The 27,657-nt window shown below is 40.6% G+C and overlaps 1 protein-coding gene across 7 annotated transcripts in view; it reads right to left on the minus strand.

Annotated features, from left to right (window-relative positions):
* Positions 1 to 23,888, minus strand: part of SEPTIN7 (septin 7) — a 148,687-nt gene extending 124,799 nt beyond the window's left edge. Inside the window, exon 1 of one of the 7 annotated variants that reach the window (XM_060686117.2) lies at positions 23,543 to 23,888. Coding sequence is in view for 3 of the 7 variants with exons in the window: in XM_060686116.2 (XP_060542099.1) it covers positions 23,543 to 23,546 (4 nt within the window). In the remaining 4 variants the exon portion in view is untranslated. The remainder of the gene's footprint in view (positions 1 to 23,542) is intronic. The other 6 variants (XM_087894061.1, XM_087894066.1, XM_060686116.2 and 3 more) reach the window with 6 other exon arrangements.
* Positions 23,889 to 27,657: the final 3,769 nt, after the last annotated feature.

The following is a 27,657-nucleotide window of genomic DNA, read 5'->3' on the forward strand; positions in this document are numbered from 1 at the left end:
AGACCCAGATGCCAGCAGCCTACAACAGCGATGATGGTGGCGAGGACAATCCAATGGTGTTACCATCCATCCCTTCACCATTCAGTCAAGGCTAGTGGTATCCAAGACAGGGGCGGGGGGGGGGGGAAGCAGAAGGAATAATTAACATGGGCTGCACCCGGTATCTGATCAGTCTGCCCACAGTCCTGAAGCTATGAACCAGGACAAAGCCTGTAGCCAACCCCATAAGCTTCAAGCAAGTTGATGGGTCACTAATAGGAGGAGGAGCCCCAGCCACACTCCTAAACGAGCCCCTGAAATTAGAGATGGGCTGACACTGGAACTGATCCAATTCGTAGTGGCACCAAAAATGACAGAAGCAGTGATTCTGGGTCTGGCATAAATGGATAAATGGGGCCCCACCATCTCCTGGAAAGGTAGCTACAGAAACTGAGAATAGGCCCCCTCCCCCTCCCAATGCTGCTGTGGAAGGAGCTGGCCAATGACTGAACAGCACTAAGTGAAGCCTCACAGCAGCCCCCAGGCACTCCCCGGTTGCTCAGAGAATACTGGGACTTAGTGAGGATGTTCAGTGAGGATTGCAACACATTCCCCGCCCTCCCCCCAACTGCGCCATAGAAATCGTACCGGGGGCAAAACTACCCAAGCCCAAGATGTACTCCATGACCCCCAATGAGATGAGAGAACTGAGGGAGTACATCAACACCAAACTAATCCGAGGGTTCATATAGCTGGCAAAATCCAGAATGGCTGCCCAAGTCCTCTTTAAAGAAAAAAAAAAAAATATGTCCATGAGGCTCTGCATGGATTTTAGAGATTTTAATGCTGTATGTGTGAAAAACACATACTCCCCCTCATGAAAGATATGCTGGCGCACCTAGCCAAGTGAAAGGTGTTCACCAAGCTAGACCTACGAGAGGCATACTACTGGGTGTGAATTAAAGGAGGAGATGAGTGGAAAGCCGCCTTCAACTGTCCCTTAGGGGACACTTTCAATTCAAAGTGACGCCCTTTGGGTTGCAGGGGGCCCATCCAGTCTTTATGCAACTGACAAACAAGGTGCTACATGAGCACCTCTATAAAGGGATCCTTGTGTACCTGGATGATGTTCTCATTTTCACTGAGACCCTAGAAGAGCACATTAAATTGGTGTGCCAAGTGCTGGGAAAACTCGCTGCTAAACTATAAGTAAAGCTGTCAAAGTGTGAATTCCACAAGACTAGCCTAGACTACCTGAGTGTCAAACGAGGGCACAGAAATGATCCCGGCTAAAGTTAAAATGATCTTAGACTGGCAACCCCCTCGCACACGAAAACAGCTTCAGAGCTTCTTGTGGTTTGCTAACTTCTATAGCAATTCATTCTCTCCTTCGCTAAAATTGCCCTGCCCATCATTGAGCTATTAAAAACTGAGAGGGTGGCACAGCAACCACAACCCCTAAACTGGACTTTAGAATTCCAGTGGGCATTCGGGGTGCTGAAAGCCCTATTTGCCAAGGAGCCAATCCTCAGGCACCCTAATCCAGAACAGCCTTTGTTCTGTTCCCCTTCCCCACACAGGCAAACACACAACCAGGCACACCTGCCAAGATTTTATTAAGCAATCAGACTAGAAACCCTTGCAGATAAGAGTTTTGGCAGTAAACTGCGAAATGCCTGCAAAGTCAGTTTTCACTCACAGTAAGCAAGAGAGAGTTTATTTTCAGTCCGGTTCAGTAGCAAAAAGTAATCCACAATGCAATAGTTCGCCAAAGTCCAATCCAAATATGCACAAGCCAGATTTCAGGTAACACGATGTGACTCTCAGGTTTTTAACTTTGACCGTCACAAAGCCTGAAGAGCAATCACACCCACTTTTATTCCTTGTGGGGTGTGGCTCAGTGACTCAGCTCAATCTCTGGCCCTCCCATGCCTCTTTCGTTACTGCGCACGCTTCTCCCTCCGACGCTGCCTGGGATCAAGCCAGGATTCATCATCCTCGCTCCCTATCGTTGTTCCGATATGCTTTCCTCCTGGCATATCCCAGGCTGTTCCTCTTGGCCTTCGGATGGAACCTGAGGCATTGCCAGAGAGGAGGGTCCTGGAGAGGGAGGCCTTATCAGTTCCTCCCCATCACCTTCTGAGTCTTCTTCCTCTGTTAGGACAAGCTCGGGAGTCGGGGTCACAACAGCCCTTCATAGTCCAAGCCGACGCCAGTGATGAGGCCATCACGGCAGTTCTCCTTCAGAAGAACTTGGAATTAGACTGGATTTAGTTTTCTGAAGATTCGGAGCTTTCCTTTGGAGTTTCCTGTGGGGCACATGCATTGTGTCCTGCTATGAAGGCTTCCAAATGTTCAGTCGAGGATGGGGGTGGAAGTGCCTGGTTCATGCCCCACTGTGGAAGCTTCACAGGTGTTTAAGGGCATAGATGGGGGGGGTGGAGCTATTGTAGGCAGATGGAAGGAGTTGCAACACCCCCGTGGCCCATTGTAAGTGTGAATGGGCTACCAAGCACTGCGATGGCTGTAACTTCAGGCATCGGTTTTAAGTGTCTTCATTCACGACCAATGTAATTCTGAATGATCACTGAACGAACGGTCATAAGTGAAGGACAACCTGTAAAATCTTTTAATTTTTATTTCTGAAATTTCTTAAGTCTTTTATATGTCTATTGTGTTAAGACTCTTAAGTTATAATAGCTACTTATATTGCAACATCAATCCATTGCTGGAAAGCAAATGGATATATAGACAGTTTATCCAAAGATAACATAATTAACAAATTCTAACATAAAATATTGCAACTTAACTATTTGAAACTTATTCTAACTACTCTTACCCTTCTGTTTGTTTATTTTTGCCTGCAAATCAGTATTGGCTTCTGGTGACTACCTGGACGAATACCTGCAATTTTTTTTTATTGAAAAGTTTTACAGAAAGAAAAAAGGATTCCCCCCCCCAATATTTCCCCCACCCTTTCACTCCCCTCATCCCACCACCACCCCAACTTCCCAGAGCAAAATACAAGGTATTTCAGTTAACAATCATAAGCTAAATTAACCTATCTATCCTTAGACTACTAAATCATCCCCTGAAACCTTAACTCCACTATAGATAACATAATACTTCTAATACTTGACATTCATTCATAAGCTATTTGATATTTTGTCTGATACTTATTTTGAATATAATCAATCCATCTTCTCCATTCCGATACGTATCTTTTTTGTGTATAGTCCTTCAAATACGCTGAGATTTTCGCCATTTCTGCTAAGTTCGTTACTTTCAGTATCCACTCTTCAATAGTAGGCAAAAAGTCTTCCAGTATTACGCTACCAATAGCCTAGCTGCTGATATTAAGTTCAAAATCAATTTAGTCTCTAATACTGTACAATCCGTCATTATACCTAGTAGAAACAATTGAGGAATAAATTTCAATCTTTTTTTTAGAATGTTCTGCATCACCCACCAAATTTTTATCCAAAATGCCTTGATTTTTTTGCAGGTCCACCATATATGATAATAGGTTGCATCATCACATTCACATCTCCAACATTTAGCTTGCAAATTCGAGTACATACATGATAATTTTTTTAGGATCTAAGTGCCATCTATAAAACATTTTATAAAAATTCTCTCTCAAATTTTGTGCTTGCGTAGATTTAACATTTCTGACTCAAATCTTTTCCCATGTTTCCATCATCACTGGTTCCTGAAAGTTTTGTGCCCATTTTATCATACAACCCTTAACCAATTCCGTTTCTGAATCTATTTCCAATAAAGCATTATACAACCTTTTAATATGCATCTGACTTTGATCTCTAATCTGTTTCACCAGATTTTCCTCATTTTGCATAACACCAATTTTTTGATCTTCCCTCCATCTAGCTTGAAGCTGACCGTACTGAAATCAAGTATAAATTATCCCTTCTTCTTTTAATACATCTAAAGATTTCAATTGCAGCTTACCCCTTTCGAAAAGAAGAAGCTCTTTATAAGTAATCACCTTTGTTTTTTGCTCTATACTTATATTTTCTATTGCATGTCTGGGATTTGCCCATATGGGTATCTTATACCCCTCATATAAGCCTTACTAGCATCCCAGACCATTTCCATAGAGGTACCCTTGTTCATATTAATAGCAAAAAATTCTTTCATTTGTTTTTTAAGCTCTTTCACATTTTCTTCATATCTAAATAAATTTTCATTTAATCTCCAAGGCCTTCTTTCTCCCCTCTCCTGTTCAAATTCCACCCAAACCGGACTATGATCAGTTAAAATTCTTGGACATATCTTTGCCTTCTTCACCCTAGAAATAAAATCATTTGTGGTTAGTATAAAATCAATCCTGGAGAAGGATTGATGTCTATGAGAAAAAAAAGTGAAGTCTCTTTCCTCCACATTGCGTTCTCTCCAAATATCTCTCAGTTCTATATCTTCCATCATATCAAAAAAAGATTTAAGTAATTTTGCACGTGTTGAAATCTTTGATAAACTTCTTTTATCTTTCTGTGTGTCTATTACTCCATTCCAGTCACTCATTAATATAAAAGATTTATAATCCCATTGTATTATTTTAGTATGTAAAAATTTATAAAACTTGTCTTGTTGCTGATTAGGAGCATATATTCCAATTAAAAGCATTTTTCCAGTCTGTGTTAATAATTCAATTGCAATATACCTTCCTTGATCATCTGCCTTGATTAAATTAGCTGATAATCCTTTCTTTACATATATAACTAACCCATTTTTCTTCTCTGGCGCTGATGCCACAAAGTGTATATGTAATCTTGAATTTATCAAATATTTTTGGTCTAATAACCTAATATGTGTTTCTTGCAGACAAATAACATCATTGTTAAATTGTTTCAAGTAATGAAATACTTTCTTTCTTTTTTGTGGTGAATTTAGGCCATTAACATTCCAAGATAGAAATTTAGCTGCCATCTTTAGCCTTCAGCATCAGCTGAAGATCTCCTCCACCTTACTCTTCGGCCTAGCCCCCCCCCGCTTCTGTTTTCTGAACTTCTTGAGATAGATCTTGAGATTGTTGCATTTTTAACTGTTGTTCTTGAAGTTTATAACTTGATCGGATCAGTCGTTGTACTTTTGGTTCTCCCTTCTTAGATGGTTCCAGAGTTGGTAAGCCCCCAAGATCCAAATTCTCTTCCATGATGATTCCTCCAGCTGCAACTTCAGCATAGGTTTGTATCTGCTTTCCATCTTTTTCTTGTTGAATCACCTCAATTTTCTTTCTACCCCCACCCCCGGTGAGGGTGGGTATCCAGCCTTTAAAACATTTACATAGAAGTCTTTTGCCTTCCAGACTGTGTTTAACCAGTATCTTTCTCCACTATAAGTCACTATTAGACCAGTTGGAACGTCCCATCTGCATGCCACTTGTTGATTTCTCAGCTCATTTACCAAAAAGCCAAAGTCCTTTCTACTTCTCAACATCTTTGGAGGGATCTCTTTCAAAACCACCACTTCTTGCCCAGCCACCTGAACTTTATTCTTGTAGGAAGCTTGTAAAATATCATTTCTGATCCTCCTGGTTGTAAAATAAATCACCACATCTCTTGGCAGCTGTCTTTGTCTTGCCAGCCAGGAGTTAACCCTGTAGATTTTATCAATTCGGCTTGCCACATCTTCTGGTCTTTCTTTAATTATCTCTGCAATAGCATCAGCACAAATATCATTTAAATTTTCTTTGCTGTTTTCTTTCAGGCCTCTCAATCTCAAGGCAAATTCCATGGATCTATATTGTAACGTTACCAATTCATCATCCACTCTCTCTGTTTTGGTCATGACATCTCCCATTTTGCTTTCCAAATTTAAATTGGCTTCATTAATTTCTTCCATTTTCTCATCCAGCTGAATAACAAATGTTGATAATCTTGATACTGCATAAGCAATATTATCTCTTATTTCATCATGCTTTATTGCAACCACTTCTTTAATTGACTTTATATCCTCCTCAACTTTCTTTAATTTCCCTTCCACAAGTACTGTTAAATTATTCATTGCTGTAACTTGATTATTCATAGCTTCTTTCATTGCTGTAGCTTGACTATTCATGGCTTCTTTCATAAAATCTTTGAAATCATTAAGAGCAGCCTCCTGACTCTGTGAATCAGCCAGAAGTTGTGCTTTCTGTGTCACTACTGACACCACTGGAGAACCTCCCCCTCCTTTAACAACTCCTGGCTTAACTTGTTTAGAAGCCTTTTTTTTAAAAAAAAAAAGATCTTTTTTCCTTTCAAAGCCACAGAGTTCCTTGAACAATTTTAAAAAGTTTGTAATTTATAGTCTCTAATTTATCAGGCAAAATAGTCTTTTCTCCACAAGCTCTCAATTCCAGCAGCTTTAATCCATTCTCACAGAAGTTCTCAATAAGCACTTTCGCTACTGACTTTCACTCTCACACCCATAACAAAGGCACCATCTTCAGCCTCCAGCTCAAAGAAATTCAATTTGAAAGAATGTAAGTCCAGAGTTAAGCTTTGTTACTTTAAGGCTTGTTCTCCTGTTTCCGCTCTGCCTGCGCTTGTAATCAATCAAACTCACTTTTGACAGCAGGATTGGTCGCGGCTTCTAGCTCTGTTTGCACAGAGTTGTCCCGGATTCGGAGCTTCTTGGCGGGCTGACTGGGGAGCTCTCACCCTCCAAGCCTCTGGAATTATTCCAGAGGACTTTTGGGGAGCTCTACTCTCACCCACCGGCTCTCCTTTCCTTCGTCTTCCCAAAGGGGAGATTTTTCAGCCGCCAGACAGCCGATTTGCGCTGTCAAAGCGGCTTTTACAAAGTCGCGGGGCTGGCGGTCTAAGGAGACCGTCCACGAAGCCTGCGATGTCAACTGCAAGTCATACCTGCAATTTTCTTGATAAGACTTTTGTAAGAGGTTTGCCAGTGTCTTCTCACTGGTACTTGGAGTGACAGGCACAAAGTCACCTAGTCACTTTGTACCTAAAGCAGAACTAGAACTCTCCCAGTTTCTAGTAGTAATGTCTAGTAATGTCTTAACTACACCACCAAACTAGTTCTGTTTTACCATCCAATGAGGCAAAATTGCAAGCCTAGTTCTCAAAGCAGTAAGTCTTATTTGCAAGCAAAACACTCATGGTTGAAAATACAATTAATTACAAGGAGGGGAAATCTGGATATCAGTATCGTTATAAAAATGGGAGCCAGGTCAGTCTAGTGGCTAAGGTACCAGCAAGTTCTACCTTAGCCATGTAAGCCAGCTGTGTGAAAGGTTGAACCAGTCGCTTTCTCAGCCCAACGTAATGCATAGGGTTGTTGAAATTGTGAGGAAAATAGGTGAAGGAAGGTATATTGGATATGTTTGCCACCTTGAATTATTTGTAAAAATAATAAAGCCCAGTTATTAAATCTATATAAATAAAAATGTAAACGTCCGTTTGTACATAACCGCACGTCTCCGAAAGTTCTTCACCGATTCCTTTCAAATTTTGACATCGTTGCATTTGACTAAGGGCGTGTTTTTATATACCTATATTATATACATGTCACACCCGTGACAGGACGGGGGTTTTATATACATGTCACACCTTGAGGACGGGTTTTGGAACCCTGAGAGGTGGTTTGCAAAAAACCGACGGCTTTGGGGTTTTTTAGATAAATCTTTAAGTTCTATTTTAAGGGGTTCTGGGAGGGATTGTGGGAATGGATCTGGGGGGATCCATAAATCCACTGAAAGGGGTAATGGGTCTGATAATCATGGTGGGGAGGATGGGGACAGAAATCTGACAAGGATGCAGGGGGATGAAGCGATGGGCATTAGTATAGTAAGTGGGAGGGGCAGATATGACGGCTGCAGGGGGCCATATTATGTTTCGGGAGTGCGCACTCGTTGTTTACGAGCGATTGCCCACTCCGACCCCCAAAGCACTGCTTATTTCCCGGGTTGTTCAGAGTCTCAGACCCTGGGTCTACGGCTGATGTTATGTAATGCCAGGTCAGTGGTAAATAAAGCCCCCCTCATTCATGATCTTATTTCAGAGGGGGTGCTGACCTGGCAGGGATTACGGAGACCTGGTTAGGCCAGGAGGGAGGAGTTCCCCTTGTGGAAATGTGCCCGCCAGGTTTCCGTGCATTCCATCAGCCAAGGACTCAGGGAAGGGGTGGGGGAGTGGCAGCAATCATTAGAGAAAGTCTTTGCCCGACGGAGGCCACTGTTCCTCAGATAGCCGGATGTGAGTCCCTCCTTGTGAAGTGGGGTCAGGGGATTCAGATGGGCCTACTGATTGCATACCTGACTCCCTGCCACGTAACAGCGGTCCTGCCTGAGCTGCTCGACATTATAGCCGGGGTGGCGGTGGAAACCCCCAGACTTATTGTTATGGGGGATTTTAACCTGCCATCCGCTGGTGAGATGTCGGAGATGGCTCGGGAGTTCATGGCTTCCATGACGGCCATGGACCTGACCCAGGTAGTTCAAGGCCCCACCCACTTGGGGAATCACACTCTGGACTTGATTTTTGTCTCTGATCAGTGGCTGAATGATCTAAGAATAGGGGATATAGACATCAAGCCCTTGTCATGGTCTGATCATTCTCTCCTTCACATGGACTTTCAAGTCACTTCCACCCACCGCAGGGAGACGGAACCAACCAAATGGTTCTGTCCCAGGCGCCTGATGGACCCCGAAAGGTTCCTGATGGAGCTTGGGCCATTTCCTGAGACTCTGGCTCACAACTCGACTGAGGACCTGGTGGTCGCCTGGGACAGGGCGGCTACTGGGGCCTTGGACCGTGTTGTGCCTTTGCGGCCTCTGACCCGATGCCGATCTCGTCTAGGTCCTTGGTTTTCCGAGGACCTGAGAGAGATGAAGCATCGGAAAAGACGCCTGGAGAGCGATTGGAGGACAAGCCGATCTGAATCTGACCGAACACAGGTGAGATCTTATATTAAGACCTACCTAGTGGCGATAAGAGCGGCGAAGTCTAACTACTTCTCCGCTCTTATTGCATCTGCAGAGAACCGCCCAGCTGCGCTGTTTAGGGTGACCCGCTCCCTACTTCAGGTGGGGGTACGGGAAGATCCCTTAAAGGGTCGAGCTGAGGATTTTGTACAATTCCTGCATGATAAAGTCGCTCAGATTCGGGAAGGCCTGGACTCCAATTGGGTAGATCCAGGGGAGGAGACGGGGGCAGGTCTTGAGAGCGTTATCTGGGAAGAGTTTGACTCTGTGGCTCCTGAGCACGTGGAGAGGATTCTGGGCAAGCTTAACGCTGCCACATGTTTATTGGACCCGTGTCCCTCCTGGTTGGTACTGGCCTCCCGGGAGGTTACACGAGGCTGGCTCCAGGGGATTATAAATGCTTCTCTGAGTGAGGGTGTCTTTCCCGCCGCCTTGAAAGAGGCGGTTGTGAAGCCCCTCCTCAAGAAGCCTTCCCTGGACCCAGCTATATTATCAAATTATCGTCCAGTCTCCAATCTTCGCTTTGTTGCGAAGATTGTTGAGAGTGTGGTGGCACGACAACTACCCCGATACCTGGATGAAGTTGTCTATCTGGATCCGTTCCAGTCGGGCTTCAGGTCACGATACAGCACGGAAACGGCATTGGTCGCATTGGTGGATGATCTCTGGAGGGCTCGGGACAGAGGTTGCTCCTCTATCCTGGTCCTATTAGATCTCTCAGCGGCTTTTGATACCATCGACCATGGTATCTTACTGCACCGGCTGGACGGGTTAGGAATAGGGGGCACCGTGCTTCGGTGATTCTCCTCCTTCCTCTCTGACCGTTCGAAGTTTGTGTTGGCAGGGGGGCAGAGGTCAACCTCGAGGCACCTTATTTGTGGGGTGCCGCAAGGGTCAGTCCTCTCACCCCTTCTGTTCAACATTTATGTAAAACCGCTAGCCGAGATCATCCGTGGTTTTGGGGTGAGTGTTCATCAGTATGCTGATGACACACAGCTATACATCTCCACCCCAGACCACCCCAATGATGCCCTTGCTGTGATGTTCCGTTGCCTGGAGTCCGTGCGGATCTGGATGGGGAGAAACAAGCTCAGACTCAACCCCTCCAAGACTGAGTGGCTGTGGCTTCCGGCGTCCCGGTATAGTCAGCTGGTACCATCACTGACAATTGGGGATGAGATCTTGCTCCCCACACAGAGGGCCTGCAACTTGGGTGTCCTCCTGGATTCACGGTTATCTTTAGAAGATCATTTGACGGCTGTGGCCAGGGGTGCCTTTTATCAGGTTCGCCTGATCCGCCAGTTGCGTCCCTTTCTGGATCGGGACGCCTTGCGCACGGTCACTCATGCCCTAGTTACCTCCCATATGGACTACTGTAATGCTCTCTACATGGGGCTCCCCTTGAAAAGCACCCGGAGGCTCCAACTGGTCCAGAACGTAGCCGCGCGGGTGATTATGGGTGCAGCTCGTTACGCCCATGTAACACCTCTCCTACGCGAGCTGCACTGGCTCCCGGTGGTCTTCTGGGTGCAATTCAAGGTGTTAGTTATCACCTTTAAAGCGCTCCATGCTTAGGACCTGGGTACCTACGAGACCATCTTTTGCCACCAATAGCCTCCCACCGACCAGTTCGTTCTCACAGGGAGGGACTACTCAGGGTACCGTCAGTCAAATTATGTCGACTGGCGACTCTCAGGGGGAGGGCCTTCTCTGTGGGGGCTCCAACCCTTTGGAATGAACTGCCCCCGGAGATACGGAATATCCCTGATCTCGGTGCTTTCCGCCATGCCCTCAAGACCCTGATGTTCCAACAGGTGGGGCTAAACATACGAACATGTGAATGATTTTTTAAATGTTATCTAATTCTGGGTTTTATTTAATTGGCCAAACTAAGTAATAATTTTAATTAGCAATTTTATGATGTTTTTGTGTCTATATTTTTCCTGACTGTACACCGCCTTGAGTCCTACGGGAGAAAGGCAGTATAGAAATATAATTAATTAATTAATTAATTAATTAATTAATTAATTAATAAAATAATAAATAAAAACATGAAAAACATTGGAAAACATTGAAAGACATTGAAAAACAGCGCTATCTGCTGGACGTAAAACCATCATGGCAGCCTCCCAGCCCTGATTACGCTCAACAGATTTCTGCTCTTTATATTTATACTCTCCATATTCCTTCCATGAAACTGCGCATTTGGAAGGCAGAGACGTCCGAGGGACATATCCTGCCACCAGGTTTGGCAGGTAGGCAGCCGGCTCCCCACCAGGAAGCCCTCGCAGCCGGCGCTTCTAGGGCCGGACGGGGCCCACCCAAGCCTGGCTCTGACCTCTCCCTCCCCCGGCCACCCTGCGAACTAGCCTCGCCCACCACTGCTGCCCATCCCCCTCGCCAGCCGCTCTCGGGGTTCCCTCCAAGAACATCTGCCAATGAGGCTGCCTGGGTCCGAGAGGGAACCTTCCGTCCCTCGCCTGGCCCGAATTGCGCCTGGCCAGTGCTACCACCGGCCCCGAGGTCAGAAAGACCAGCCGCTAACTGGTGCTATGCGAATCTGGTCAGTGAGCAGGAGATGGAGGCAACTGGAGCCTCGGGGTCGTCTTTGACCAGTGCTGCCTTTGATTGCCAGGTGGCGCTCTGGCAGTTCATGGAGCCTACATGAAAATTTCGCCCTCTGGCAGAAAAGGGGCTCCGGGGAGGCTCCAGGGAGCTGAAACGGGCAGGAGGGAGGATGGCCGGCCCTCCTTCGTTTCGCCTGGAAGAGCGGCGGATTTAATCATTCCTCTGCCCTTGGCAAGCGGGGGAGAACTGTGCAGCAGGGGTCCAATGGGGTGTGTGTGGCTCCTGGCTTTGCCGCTTTCTTCCTTCGGGTGGGAAGACCCAAACCAGCCTCAAACCCATGCTGCACCCCCTCCCTCCCTCCCTTCCCTGCTATACGTCTCCCCGTCAAGCCCCCAGAGAACATCTGTGTAGGGAGGACGGAGGGCCCCCTCGAGTTTCTGCTGTGGTGCGGATAGCTGCGAAGGCCTGGCCTGAAAAGGTAAGGGCGATGGCGGGGGATGCAGAAGAGGCCGGGCCAGAGACAGAGATAAACAGACAGTGGGAGAGAGAGACATAGAGAAATACAGAGATGGAGGGGGGGAGACACATACAGAGATAGAGAGAGAGAGGGTGGGAGAGAGACACAGAGATACAGAATGAGGGGGAGAGAGAGAGACACATAGAGAGATACGGGGGGGAGAGAGATACAGAGAGAGGGGGGAGAGAGACAGAGAGATACAGAGAGAGGGGGAAAGGGAGACACATAGAGAGATACAGAGGGGGGAGAGAGAGAGACAGAGAGATACAAAGAGAGAGGGGGAGACAGAGAAGGAGGATTTTGTGGTTCCCATTGTTTTTTAGCAACCGGTTCTCTGTCCTAATCACCAGCTGGGTAGGCATGGCTCGGGGCTGTCATATGACTGATGAAAGTGAGTGACGCAGAATTGGCCATACCCACCAAATGTTCGTGGAGTTTGGAACTTCAGCCTTGCTCTTTTAGCCCAGCGGAAGCATCAGACTGGGCCACAGCAATGCGTGGCTGGGTACAGCTAGTAAATAAATAAAATAAGATATGAAAAAGATATGGGTATCCTTATAGAACAAAATGGCGCACTTTTTCTATACTTCTGCATAAATATTAGCTAAAATGCAATCTGTTCTCCACATAAGCCTTAAAAGAAAATAGGGGAAACAGTATTTTATCTACTAGGATTTGTGTGAAGAACAGATTATGCTTTAAGTCATATTTATGCAGACATACTGAAAAAAATTAAAAGGATTAAGCCCTACTGTAACTGAGTCACAACATGTTAAGGATGCAATAAAAAAATAACTGAAATTATTCTAAGAAGTAATGAAAGACCTCCTTAAAACCTGTTGCTCCTCTTTATCAAAACAGTACTCTTCTTCTATTGCCAATTATCCTGAAATTGCAGAACAAGGATAACATCTGGCCTATGCCAAAGCAAGGGTGTAATGTTTGGGGAGAGATTGTTTACACATTTTTGTGTTATTAAAACTAGTTGCAATTATATTAAGAAATATTACAGTCAGTAAAAAGGAAGATAGAAGTCCTATAAATGTGAATATGAACCTTACCTTTCAATTTAATGAAAGTTGTTTTGCACAAACACAAAACAATCTCTGAAATATTGACATTACATTAAACCCGTTATTAATCTTAATGCATCTTATCTATAAAGTTTAAAATTCACTTTATTAAGTGAAATAAAATTTGTTTAATGAAGTCATAAAAACATGACAGCGGGTTGCTGCAGCAATCATAATTTCAAATTAGGGTCATTTGGTCAATGGGGGGAATATGTCATAACTTTTAATGATTGCCAAGACTGTTGAAAATTTTGGACTATTTATAATAGATTTGAAGTGCAGATAGCTAGATTTAATTTGAACATAAGGTCTTTATGGCAATCTCTACATAACGATGGCAGAATTAATCAGGGAGGTTGTTAGTACTCCATTTCTGCATGCTTTGAAGAAGTTGGAGCGCCACATCTCAAGAGACACATCACTTTTTCTAAATTCTCAAAGGAAAACTTCTCTGATAATTTTAGCAACCATCCAGCTCTAGTACATGAAAATATAGAATCAAAACTTAAAACCTGGTTTCGTAACTAGCAACAAGTACAGCTGCTACAATTGGGAAGCCGGAAGCGTTGCAGCGAGACTGGCTGGAAATTAGCTGACTCCAATGAGCCCGGCGAAAATCCAGCCAGACAAACTGCTGTCGGTGGGTCTTTGGACCGGAACTGTCTTGTAGGGGCCGGTGAACAAGGAGAGGAGCTTTGGATGACCAAGAGGAACAGGCAAGTTCCTCAGAAGATAGGAGGCAGCTCTTCGATCAGGCAGTAGGGGCGGCGGCAGCCATTTAAAATGACCGCTTCGAAGCTGGGGCAACCGGAATAAGATTTTGTGCAGGAGTGGTGTTTGGACAGAATACTGATACCGGTTAAGTGATTGGCCAACTCACAGGTAAAAGTTTTTTTTTTTTCAAAAAACAAAAACTCTAATAAAAGGACCAGGTGAGGAAACGAGCGACTAATTGGCACGTGGGAATTTTAGAGGAGGGAGAAGAACAAAGAGGAAGTTAAAGTACTAAAGCCCAGCAAAGAAAACTTTATATTTGCATCTAAAATTGGATTTGGAGAAATTAAAACTAATAAAAGAAAAAGAAACCAGAGGGAAAGTATTTTTGAATGAAGATTTGAAATAATTTTGACAATTCTGAAGTTTGAAGGAAGAACAAGTAGGAGGTCAACATATTAAAGGAAATTTTACAACTGGATTTAAAACTGAATTTGGAGAAATTAAAAACAAAAAAAGGAAAAGCAATTTGAGAGAAAATATTTTTAATGTGGATTTAAAGTACTTGTGTAAACTGGATACTTTATTGTTTTAAGAATTGTGAATTGGAGAGAGACATCTGCTGGTGGAAAGAAAGCACAACGATTGGCCTTAAAATTCAAGGAAATAATTACAGTGACCTTGATCATGATAAGAGCTGTGAGAAACTTTAAGGAGTATTTGTTTTGTCTTAAGCTGCTTGGTCTTGACTTCTAAAGGAGGTGTCCAATAATAAAGCGTTAAATTAGAGTGGATTGGACAAACATTTGTACTGGATATTAGCTGGAAAGGAAAAAAAGACTATATGGACCTAAATCTTAATTAATGTAAATTGAAACACCAATAATTTTTTAAACTGACAATACGGAGTCTTGGATGTGTGAGGAATTAATTCAGATGCTTAAAAATGTGCATGAATCAATAAAGGGCAACAAAAAATCAGAAATTTTGTTCGAGCATATAAAACAAGAAAAAGAGAACATAAATGAGAACAAGAAAACAATGTTGAAGAAAGAATTGAAAGCAAAAAGTTAAATTACACTGGGATTTACAGTGGCAAAAAAAGGATGGATAAGGGGGAATATTTCCCCCCAAAAAAGCAAACTAAGGGAAGAGAAGGAAATGGGAAAAATTTAGGTAACAGCGGGGGGCGAATTAAGCGAGTGATAAAGGATTCAGGAGAAAAGACACAATAAATATAATTTTTTTAAAAAAAAGATAAGAAAATGGGATGAAGGGAGAGAATTATTAAAAAATGGAATTCTGGAGAGACCAAGAGAAAATGGTTAAAAGGGGAAGAATAGTGGAAAAGAAGAAGGGAAATAAAGTATAAATTAGTAGATCTAAGGGAACTGTATTAATATTAGTAATTGTGAATGCAAAAAGTAAATATGATGATGTATACTGTGTATTGTAAAATGGAACAGATGAAATATGAAGCAGTAATTAGGTTTAATTATGAAAATAATTGAAATTAAGATATAAAATGGAAATGTAAAAAAAGGGTGATTGGGATTTGGAAATAATATGTTGCAAATGATGAAACAAAATAATTAACTGATGCTATAATAGAAATTAAGAATTAAGGGCGGATAGTGATATTGCTTATTATGTATTAAGAAGAGATATGATGTGAAAGATCAATTAAGTTAATTTCAATCTAAAAATTGAATAAGTTTATTGTTTATTGTTTATAACCAAAAAATATGATGGGGATTATAAGAAATATACTTTATAAATGGAGAAATAAAATAAATAATTGAAGTAACACTAAGAAATCAGGATTTAAAAGGCGAATGATGAAACTGTTCATATATTATGTATAAAAAGAGATTAAGATAAAAAAGTATAGAAAAAGAATATCATGGCAGAAAATGAAATTTCTAAATTGTATCTGGAAAAAACAAAAAAGAAGATTGGAATAGGTTATAAAAGTCAATATGTAATTATGTTATAAGTTGTAAAAGATGTGACCCGGTCAATACTCTGTTCATAAAATATGTATGTAAAAGAAAAATTTAATAAAACTTGTCTATAAAAAAAAAAGTACAACTGCTACAATTGAGATTAGTCAAGCAAACCAGCTACCACATTCTATATCAGATGTAGTGTCTAGATGAAGCATAAGCTCCCACACGTTACAATAATTTAAATAAGAGGTTACTAGCATTAAGATAACCCTGTGCAAAAAGACATAATTGGAATACTAGGTAAAAGCTAAAATTACTATAGCTGTAGTAGAGGTCACTTTCATCTATGGTAATGATTGCTCTAGAAACATCCTCAGCTATATAATTTATATAAAGAAGTATAACTTCATTTAAAACGTAGAGACGCCATTAATCCTTTATTCAAAAACTACCCTTTTATAAAGATTCCATGCCAAAATTCATATTCAATACCTAATAATTGTCATCAGAGTTAAATAGCATTCAGGATTAAATACTTGGTTGCATGCCACCAAGTATGCAGAAGTGCAGTCACCTAACACTATTTTATTGGAACATTCTTGCAAACAGATGTAGAACCCGCAATTAACAAGGACAACTTTTTTGCTCCAGATAATCTATTGAAAAATTATAATGGGTGTGTGTGCGTGTGTGTGTTGCTGCTTATGCTCCTGAGACTTTTAAAAGCTTTCAATATCATAATCAGTATTTTCAAACTTGAAACTGGCTGGGAACATACAGACTGGAAAATTCTCACACAGTCCACACAGGTTAAAATAGATAAGCTTGAAAACCACTGCCATAAATCAATGTACTATTCTGAACCATCTGAAGAAGTTGAGAACTGGAGGCACAGTTTTTTCATGTGTCTCTTCTTACCTTAATGGCACATTCTTAATACTAATATAGCACTATAATATATTGTAGTGTATATGATGCTAATAGTCTTTAAACCGCAGAGTGTCACAGAGTTCTATTTTATTCCCCACCACCACCTCCTATCCCATACTTATATCTGTATTAAGTTGCTGGTACTTTTATTAAAAATGTGGAGCTGAATGCCTTCTCTATACACACAATACCTGTATTATTTTACTATCATATTCAGGTGATAGGCCTTGAGTACCGGATCCTGACTGGAGCATGCTATGGTCTGATTAAGGTAGAGCAAACTAAAATTGAATCCAGACAGGTCTTGTAATTAAAATATTATTTTTAACTACACTAAAATCTTGAATATACTTTTTGTATAATTACATTTTCAAAATCAGAGACCACAAGTATAGTACAAAACTTTTTTAAACAGAGTCAGCTACTCGGTTATATGGAAATATTGAAGAGGATGTGGCATTCACCCTACATTCAGAGACCTACTACAAAAATCAATTCAGCTTGAATTTTTTTTCAATTTTTCATTGACAAAGGTTTCTGCAAGACACAAATATGTTAAGTAAGGAAGTGAGGGCTTGTAATCTAATATATCACAAGTTTTTCATTCCCACAAAGTAGTCTATTATCTATTTTAGAACATCTTATTCTACAGTATACAGATTGGAATTTTTCATAATGAGACTGCATTTAGCCATTCACATTTTTATGTATCCATTCACTATGATCAATAGATATTTCATGTTAATGTGTTTTGTAATTTCAACCAAATATGAATAAAAACTCATAACTATATCTTTTAACCTATTAATTTGACATTATCAATCAATAACCCATCTGAGAAAGTTGGCAAAATAAGAAATGGGGAAAATGACTATGTTCTGCTAGAATTCTTGATTTTAAACTGAATATAGGAAATATGTACTTTAGACTGTCAAAAAAGCAGAGCATTGATAGGATTGTCACTGCATTTTTTTATTTGTCAGCTATGCTCCCATTCTGAGACTTACGGTAGACTGATCTGACTCTTATCTCTAAACCACTGCGCATGTTCACATTCTTTCACTTTCTTCTAACTTTTTTTTTGTTCGTCTGCCAGAACTTCTGCCGGCAAGGCAGGAACGCTGCCAAGATGTAATCATTAGCTAGTAAGACTGTTTTTACTTCTTTATAATAAAATGTGTTTATTAGAATATATCTCGGGTTTATTTTCTTAAAGTATGCTGCAAGGAAAAGCCACGGTCCCGTCTCTAATCAGGTGCAATTACCCAAAGCGGAATAGGATTAATTGCCACCCTGACAAGAATCAAAAGAATCTAATGGAAAGACAGGTAAGAATTTATTAAAAAGTAGATATTGAAATTACAAATAATTTTAATGAATTATTTGTTAAAAAAAAATAAAAGACAATGCATTTAGACAAGCGTGTGAATATCTTAAAAATAATGAACTTGTATAGAAGATGGAATGAGGACCAGAAATCAAAGAAAAGTACCATATTTTTCGGAGATAAGATGCACTTTTTTCACCCCTATAAGAGGGTGAAAATTGGGTGCATTTTATACACTGAATATAGTCCTGCCCACCCTTCGGACGTTTTCAGCCTCCTCGTGTCGCTTTTTCGGGTGGTTCCAGGTGGCGGGAATCAGTGGCATCCTCACTGCCACTCGGATTTTGATAATGAGCAGCACAGATCTTTCTATTCATTTAAAACAAACCTTATCACCCTACACACATTTAACTGGGTGGGGTGGGATGGGGGATGATTTTCATGGGGGCAGAAAAGGGACTTGGCACCAAAGGCTGTACTCCTGAGACACCCGTCTTCGTACCTATAGCCATAGGCGTTGAAAGCCTGGCTTTCTTGCAGCAAGGCCCGAAACGCAGCACTTCAGTCCCCCATAAACATGCTGCCGGGCTTCCTGGCAAGCCCCTGTGTCTTTGCTGCCTTGGTCGGAACCTGATTCCAGAAGTGGCCAGGTGAAGCATGCAAATCGGGACTCGTTTGGTGAAGCAGGCACTGCGCAAGAGGCCTAAGGCACGGTGGCTCACCACTCGGCCTGCCCCTTCTCCAGACGACCCAAGCTGACGGCGGTCAGCTTCTGCTCCTGGCCTAGGAGACCGATCTGGCTAGGAGGAAAGAGAAGGTGAGTCTCTGGAAAAGGAGGAGGAAGGTGCGTGGCTCTGCAAATTGCATCGGGGAATTGGGGAGGAAAAAGAGCATCGCATTTTCACTCATGTCACATTTTTGGGTGAATCCCAGCCACCTGGAACCGCCCAAAAACTGCCGTGTGTTTTGAGGGTGCGCAGCTCTGCGAATTGCATCGAGGAATCGGGTAGGAAAATGAGCATTGCGTTTTTGGCCTCCGCATGCTGGAGGATCGGCGTCAGTTTTCACCTGAAAACATGACGCGTGGAGGGCTTTCAACGCCTATGGCTATAGGTAGGAAGACGGACCCTTCGATGCGAAGTCCCTATTCTGCCCCCATGAAAATCATCCCCCACCCCACCCCCTCCAGTTAAATGCACGTAGGGTGATAGGGTTTGTTTTAAATGGATAAAAAGATCTGTGCTGCTCATTATCAAAATCTGAGTGGAAGTGAGGATGCCGCAAATCCCCACTGCCTGGAACCGCCCAAAAACATGAGGCGGCGATCGTCTATGGCAATCCCTGCAGCCTGGAACAGCTGATTGGGGGTATTCCAGGAGACCTGCCAAACAACTGCTCATGCTGAATCAGGCTGCAATAACGTGCTGAAGCTAACTAGGCTGTTTGCTGCAAAGATGCTAGCCAGATGAATACCGATGGGTGCTGGTAGGCAGAGACAGAATTTTTTCCCCTTGTTTTCCTCCCCCAAAACTAAGGTATGTCTTATACTCTGAAAAATACAGTATAACCAAGTAAGTATAAATCGTTCAAATAATGTGAGATAATAGAATTTGATAAAGGGGAATAAAAAATAAAATCTAAAGAACAAAATAGAGACATAATTGTCAATGGCTTTCGTACAATTATCAGAAAGATTTCAAGTAGATAAATGGATTCTTGATACTGAACAATATAGGACAGAATTTGAGATGGATTGTGTATGAAATAATGAATATGTAATTGCCAATTGTAAATTTTTATTGAAATTTGAAACAAAAAAGGAACAGGTCAAAGAATGTACAATAGAATGGGTTAAAAACTTTGGTTAAGATATACAAATGGAACAATGGGAAAATATGTGTTGACAGGATTAAAATTTACATTACAATCTTAAAGATAATTTTTCTAAAATCAGGTACTGTTTGATATATGACACCAGAAAAATTAGCTAAGATGTATAAAGATACTTCAAATTTGGAAATGTAAACAATCAAAAGAATCACGTTATCATGATTGGTGGATATATAAAAAGGTAGAAAATTTTGGGTTCCAATACATACAGTGATTCAGAGGATTTTAAAGAATAATATTCAATTAAAATCAGAAGTCTTCTTCCTGGAACTGAAGGATAAACATTTAGAAAGAGCCATGAAACACCATTTTTAGATATGATAACTAAAGTGACATCATTGTATGTACAAAAAAGAAAGATTTCATAATGCTTACAATGGATAAACAGTCGATAAAGATGACAGAACTTGCTTAAATGGATAAATTAACTTGTTTGATTAGAGAAAATATTTACATTATTGGTGACTGAAAACATCTTATAGACTTTGTGCAAAAAGGAAAAAGTGAATGGTTTATGGCTTTGATGATTAGACAGGATAAATTATAGAAATAAAATAATTTTAGAGAGATTAAAATATAATTGTACCTATAATTGCTGTAAAGATTGCTGTGACTTCATTTTTCTCCTTTGTATTCCCTTTTGCACATTTAATTTTTATTTTGTCCCTTCTTTTTTGTTCTACTTCCGTTTGTTTTTTAACTATTTAGTTTTAACTATTGTTAAAACTTTCAATGAAACATTAGACACAGAGGGGTGCAATCAAGTAACAGTTTACAAATGATGTTGCAAAGCAACAGCTGAGAATAAACTGAAAGGAAAACATACTACTAACAAAGGAGTTTATTCAAATATGATCAAAAGATAAAGAAAAAAATGAACAATTATACCAACTGCCAAATGAAAACCAAAAAAGTTCTGACAAATAACACTAAGAAACTACTCCTGTTTTGTCCAAGTATTCTCCAAAAGGAGAATATAATTGCACCAAGCAACAAAGAACAGGATAAAAAGATAGAACAGGACACTGAACCGTAGTCAGAGAATACCTAGTTTATTTAAATTTAAATGGCCAGTGATGGGTATATATGGAAGGGACAAAAGAAGTGACAAAATTACATCATAATGCAAATGCTGTGATTTATATAGATGTATCAGAACACAAGTACATAAACAACTCATTCTGCACATTATCAATTTGCTGTTAGGATACTGTGCATATCAGTTTGACACTATTTGACATTATTGAAAGAAAAAGCTAATGGGCTGGGACAGTCTTTATGTATGATCCTATCTATTACCTAGAACAGATGTTCTCAAAGTGATCTCCAAGACAATTTCAAGGGGGTCCCTGAAGTCAAATAAATATTTTGAAATGTCTCAAGTTCTAATTTCTATTACAATGAATATTGATAGCTATAACACACAAAACCAAAAACTCTTTGGGGTCTTCGTTTTTTAGAATGTAAAGGACTCCTGAGACAAAAATGTGTGAGAACTGCTGACCTAGAAAATAGATTAAATACTATATGATTGAAAAAAAAACTAGTATATGTCTTTAAAAAGATGAAAAAGAAGGAATTAAAGAATCACAGCCTAATCACAAAAATGTAGACACCTAGGAAGATTCTACAACAGATCAAAAAAAGTAATCTCCAGGCATCTTGAAACAGTGCAGTATTTATCAGAAGTCACATAGATTTGCCAAGAACAAATCTTGCCAGACTGGATGTGTTTATGCAGAGGATAAACAAGCAGCTGCTCAGAATGCATTAATTTGGATTTTACACTGAGAAGGGGGCTGGACTTAAAAGGGCCCTTTTCAAAAGTATGATAAACCAGACATAAAAATTAGTCCGGTTCAAAAATAATTACATTTCTATACACAATATTTACTTTCGCATCATTGAAACCTGGACCCAATGCATTATTAATATATCTTTTTGTAGATATTCTTGAAATATCCAATTTCTATAATTACCTTGGAAACATTTGTGTAATGAATGCAATTTGATAAAACATGAGTACTTATCTTTCAGCACACTACTTATCCATTCATAATTAAATCTCTCTACCTTTATAAAAAATATTAACTGAACTGAAACTTATACACTGAAAACCCATGAATTTTTCAATCCAGTGTTAAATGAATCCATTTAAGCAGAAACAGCATTTACCATGTAAGAATAAACTATTAAAATCAAAAGGCATTTATACACCCAATCAAACTTTCTCCCAATCAAACAGCCATTCAGTCTTTCCATCCCTCTGAAGCCAGTTTTAAAATGAAGCAATCTAACTAGAACGCATGTAATTGTTTAGGAATCACCGATTTAAGCTCAACAACAGCAAATGTGTGAAGTGTTAATACTTTTGTCATATTTAAAGTTTTACCTGGGTCAAGTATATTGAAATCTCATAGTATTAATAATTGAAATGACCTGGACTATTATACAAATCTTTACATGAATACTCTTGAATTAGAAGATTAATCAGTATTTCAGAATGGTTCTAAATATTAGCATGAATAAGAAACATTTTTCTTTAAAAACAATTAGCATTAAAATGTTAAAAAAATGCATATTTAAATTTTACAACTTAAACAAACCATTTCTAGAAGGATCCACAGTAGGCAAACTCAAATTACCCTACATACCATACAGAATAGTCTGGAATGCTCTTTCCAAGGTGTGACCAGCAACCAGAATGAAATCACATGCAGCCACAAGTACAATTAAAAAGCTTTTCAAAACGGTAACAAATTTAACTTATAAGAGGGTACTACAACTACAGAGAAAACAGCAATGTTTGTGCGGCTAACTACACGTTCATTTTGGTCCTTTTTCCTGCTTTGAGATTTTTTGATGCCTCCCAATCTTCTCCTATCACCCCAAACTTATATAATGCCTTGTTAACAAATCCCATCCATTCCAAAACTAGTAGGCTGAAAGGAATGGTTTGAAGAACGAGCGCAAAGAAAAGGAAAGCACCACAGAGGAGTGGATTCCGTTTTCGAGCGTTTTAGTTTCCTGCATTAAAAAATGAGGGGGAGCCGCAGAAACTACCCGCCGTAAAATAAGACGCAGGAAATGAGTCCGCGCGCCGGGAGGTTCCACTCAGTAATTCTCAGAGTGAGAGAACTCGAAAGCACAATAGAAAAAAAGGAAAAGAAGAATAGGGCCGGTAAGGGGAAGAAGAATTTGAATGAGAGAGAGGGCGGGGAACTGAGAAATGACCGAGAAGCGTAGAACAAAAGTGGGATACAGGGAGACTTTCGTTTTGGAAAGAAAACGAGCTTCAACCCAGAGCCCAAGGAATCGAGAGGAAGGTTGTGGCGAGTTGTCCGTCCCCGCAGCCTTTCAGCCTCCTTCAGCCGAAAGAGGAGCCAGAGGAAGAAATGCGGTTTTGGTTAAGTACTAGTTAAGCGCGAGCCTCCACGAAGGGTGAGAAGCAAGCGCGGACGGCTGAGGCTGCCCCCCCCCCCGCCCCCTCGCTTTCGCCGCCACCAGAAGAAGCGCGAGGGAAGAAAGAAACTGAAGGTGTCTAAACGGGCCCGGGATCTGCTCCTCCATCTGTCACCTTCCCCGCCCAAGCCGGCATTTCTACTCCCGCCCTTCCCCAGCAGCGGAAAAGAGCTTGGAATGGAGACTCACCCATGGTGCTGGTGGCGGCTGTAGCTATTCTTGCTGACGTTCTTTCCACTTAGTCGCGGCGGCAAGGAGTGAAATGACCCCCTCCCTCACCTAGTAGTGGTGGTGCTTCTGCTACTACTCCTGCTGCACCACCAATTCTCCAACCCCCCAACGCTGACTCCGCTGCGTAACCGCCAAACAGCCTAATTGACGCCTACGCACACGTACTGAGAGGCCGAAGGGGCTGGGAGACTCCGCTGTCTTCATCCTCTTCCGGCCTCGTCTAAAATATCGCGAGAATTTCCACCCCGAAAATATTTAATCTTGTCCGCAATGTTTTCTTCCTCCTTCCTTTTCTATCCCAACCGCTAAGGCACTTTCCTCCATCTTTCTCCATCATGAAACTTAACTGATGTCTATGAAAACAAGCTATTTGTGGTGTTTTATCGTACCGAATCTGGATATATTTTGATTACTAGTCTATAGATAGGTTCTTATTTAGGATCGGTTACGGTTTCCGCAAGGGAAGCGGCAAAAAGTAAAAGATCTCAAAGATGGATGCCGCTGTTACTGCGCAAGAGCTATTTTGATTGCAAGGTAGGAGCTGTTCGTGGGCAGGCGTAGTCTTGCGCGGCTTTCAAGGATTAGACCTCTAGCCCTACAAAAAAGTGCGGAAGAAGCACCAAAAGTTTCTCAAGGAGGGGCGTTAATGATGAGGGAACTGTAGCTGAAAGGAAGGTCAGCTCTGCGTGATGAATCGAAAAATGAAGGTGAAACGACTGCCTGGGCGCGATCCGCTTGAGATTGGAACATTTAAACAACGGGGCTTCGCAAGCTCCTCCTTGCTCTATTTTTTTTCACCCCAAAGTTTTCTTTATGCTCTGGGCATTGCAGTCAAAACAATTAAACACAAGGACAGGTTCCCCCACCCCCCATGCCGTCACTGCTAAAACAACTAATTTCCACAACACTGTTAAACTATCTAGAAAGGCAGTATTACTATCATGATTCCCATTTTCCCTATTATCTATCACCTTATCTTCTTATGACTATAACTTTGTTACTTTTTTCTTAGGATTTAAATGGTTTAATTAATATCCTGATATGATTTATGTTGATCGCTTATTTAGTATCCACAACTATCACTAAGTGTTGTATCTAATATTTTATTATGAATGCATTTTTACAATGACTATGATAATCTATCACTATTGTTGTATGTACACAGAGTTTATGCACCAGAGACAAATTCCTTGTGTGTCTAAATCACACTTGGCCAGTAAAGAATTCTTCTAATAGTAAAATAGCAAGGGCTTCATGTCCATAAAGAAATGTTGTGACAGTTTGATTTTTACTACATTGTGCTGCACTTGAAGTAGTCAGAAAACTGGTTTGTGGGAAATCTTTGCCCCATTCATGGTAACTTCATGTTGCAACCTTTTTCGGGTCATTACTTCAACACAAAAAGCACAGAGATTTTCCAAATTAAGCTTATTCTACTGTTTAAAAAGCAATACCGCATACTTCTGAATTTCGGTAGATTAACAATTACAATGCACAGATAAATTATTTATATTTTAACCACAAAAATATGGCAATATACAATATTGTAAGCTTTTCAGGGATAGTTATGTGCAATTCACTCACTCCCAACTCTTAATGACGACTTATCCTGATGTCTTTCCATCTTAGAGAAAATGTTTTTAAAAATATTGATCCTGCATGATTTAGGATTTAAATGTACCGTGTTTTCCCGAAAATAAGACCCTGTCTTACATTTTTTTGAACCCTGAAATAAGCGCTTGGCCTTATTGCCATGCGCTCAAAAGCCCATGGGTATTATCAGGGTATGTCTTATTTTGGGGGAAACTGTGTAGCGCTAATCCATAATTGGCGTAGAGTTTCTAGCACAAAATGGCTAAAATTTCATCTCGCTATCAGAGATACAAATTTCTTTTACTAATAAATATACCAACACAAAATAAGGCACTTTATAAGTTAGGACATGAATGTGGCCATCTGTCCATCAGTATTTCTCCAATTTTATGATTAGATAGATAACAAGAGGGTAGCCAAGACAAATGTATAGCGTTAGAACAAAAATATAGATGTTATTATAGATAAATGTATGTTTAAGAGATAAATAAATATACAGAAATAAGGGGAAAAGTATTAATATATTATGTTTAAATAATGAACAAATCTTAAGAACTATATGTTTATATGAGTACTAATATTGTAAAGTGACGGAAGATGTTTGGAACCAGTGATGTCATATCTATGTCCAATGTTTTTTTAAATTTTATATTATTAATAAAAAACTTCTAAAAAAAAAGTATTTCTCCCGTGCTGTCACAATGAAGATACAGATTTCTATTCATAAAGACTTTAACAAACATTCTCTTTTCTGAAAAAGAAAAAAAAAACCTAAGTGAAAACATTAAAATGGGATGGTTTATTTTTCTGTTTGTATGAATGGGGATTGTATCAAGCTATTTTTCCTTAGGATATACTGTAAAATAGCGGTTCTCAATCACTGGTCTGCAGATCCCTGGGGGGCTGTGATGGTTTGAAAAAAACGTTATGATTAAAATCTTCAGTTAAATCTTGATGGTCCATGGCCACAAAGCATATTTAAAAGGATCCATGGTGAAGAAAAGGTTGAGAACCATTGCTGTAAAAACTGACTATTCATATCACATGCTGCTTGACCTTTAAAAAACAACAATATTTCTAAGTTTGTTTTATACCCTTAGCTATAAATTTAACAATGCAATGCAAACTGTGATTGCAAAATATGCTAAACTAAAATGTCCAGTAGTGTTATTATATAGCTAATATAGGTTAAAGCTGACTGCAATTGGAATTGAAAGGATGTTCTGGAGGTGACATGAGCAAAATAGGAACTACATAATGACTAAGCTTACTTCCTAAATCAAAATGCCTAATATAATTGTTTGTGAGTGATGTAATGCAACACACTAACCTCAAAAAGTGCATCTTATAAATTGTATTTATAATACAATTACCGTATTTTTTGCACTATAAGACACTTCCCCCCGCCCCCCACAAAATGGGTGGAAATGTCTGTGCATCTTATAGAGCGAATATTGTGGCGGGGGGAGGGGGGTTGGTGCCGCTGTCACCACTGCCACCTGTCATCCCTGCCGTTCAGCACCACTGGGGAACACTGGAGCCTTCGCTGCTGAGCAGCTGATTGGTGGTTGGATCAGCCTCCCGGAATACCGCCGATCAGCTGCTGCCAGCAATCGCTGTCAGTTGCCGTTGATCACTGCCGCTAATGGCAGTAGCAGTGATAGCAACGATCCTGCCACATAGATGGGCAGTATTCCGGGACGCCAATCAGCTGCTTGGCAGCGAGGGCTCTAGCACTCCCTGGCAGCAGCAGCAGCTCAGTTCAGTTGACCGGTGGTGGGCGCAATGGAGTGGATCCCTGATTAGCCACATGCTGGGGCTACGATAATGTCCTGAAGCTGACCAGGCTGTTTGCTACAAGAATGCTAGCCAGATGAATACCAGATGGATGCTGGGAGCCAGAGACAGTTTTTTTTCTTGTTTTCCTCCTCTAAAGCTAATGTGCATCTTATAGTCCGATGCATCTTATAGTGCGAAAAATATGGTATTTACTTACTCCATATCATCCCATCAGATTATTTAAAAACTGCAATCTTGTGCACATTTTCTTAGTATTTCCATCAAACTCACTTAAACTTTTTTTATTAGTTTAAGTTCCTTGCATTAATTTCTTTTATTAAGTATGTCAGCCATAAAGGTCTAATATAAGATAGACTGACATTTTTACATCCAACTATGTGCTGATCTCCCTCAAGTCTAATGAATAGAAAATAATATAACTGCAAATTTTCTAAAAGTTGTAAACATCAACACATTGTGTACTGAACAATTGTAACAAAAAAATGTTGTTTTGTTAAGTGTTTCTTATGTTGCATTGGTGAATGTCCATTACATCAGTTATCCAAAGAAAGAAGCTTTGATCCAAAGAAATCCAATGATGTAATCTTGGTGAGAGGCACACACTTGTACTTATTGTCTGAAATTGAAAAAGAATATTTTGTTATAAATGTAGTAGTAGTAGTAAATCTGTTTTTATGTCA

Source organism: Pantherophis guttatus, chromosome 4 (assembly GCF_059756535.1).
Source record: "Pantherophis guttatus breed Tessera chromosome 4, ASM5975653v1, whole genome shotgun sequence".
Classification (NCBI taxonomy): domain Eukaryota; kingdom Metazoa; phylum Chordata; class Lepidosauria; order Squamata; family Colubridae; genus Pantherophis; species Pantherophis guttatus.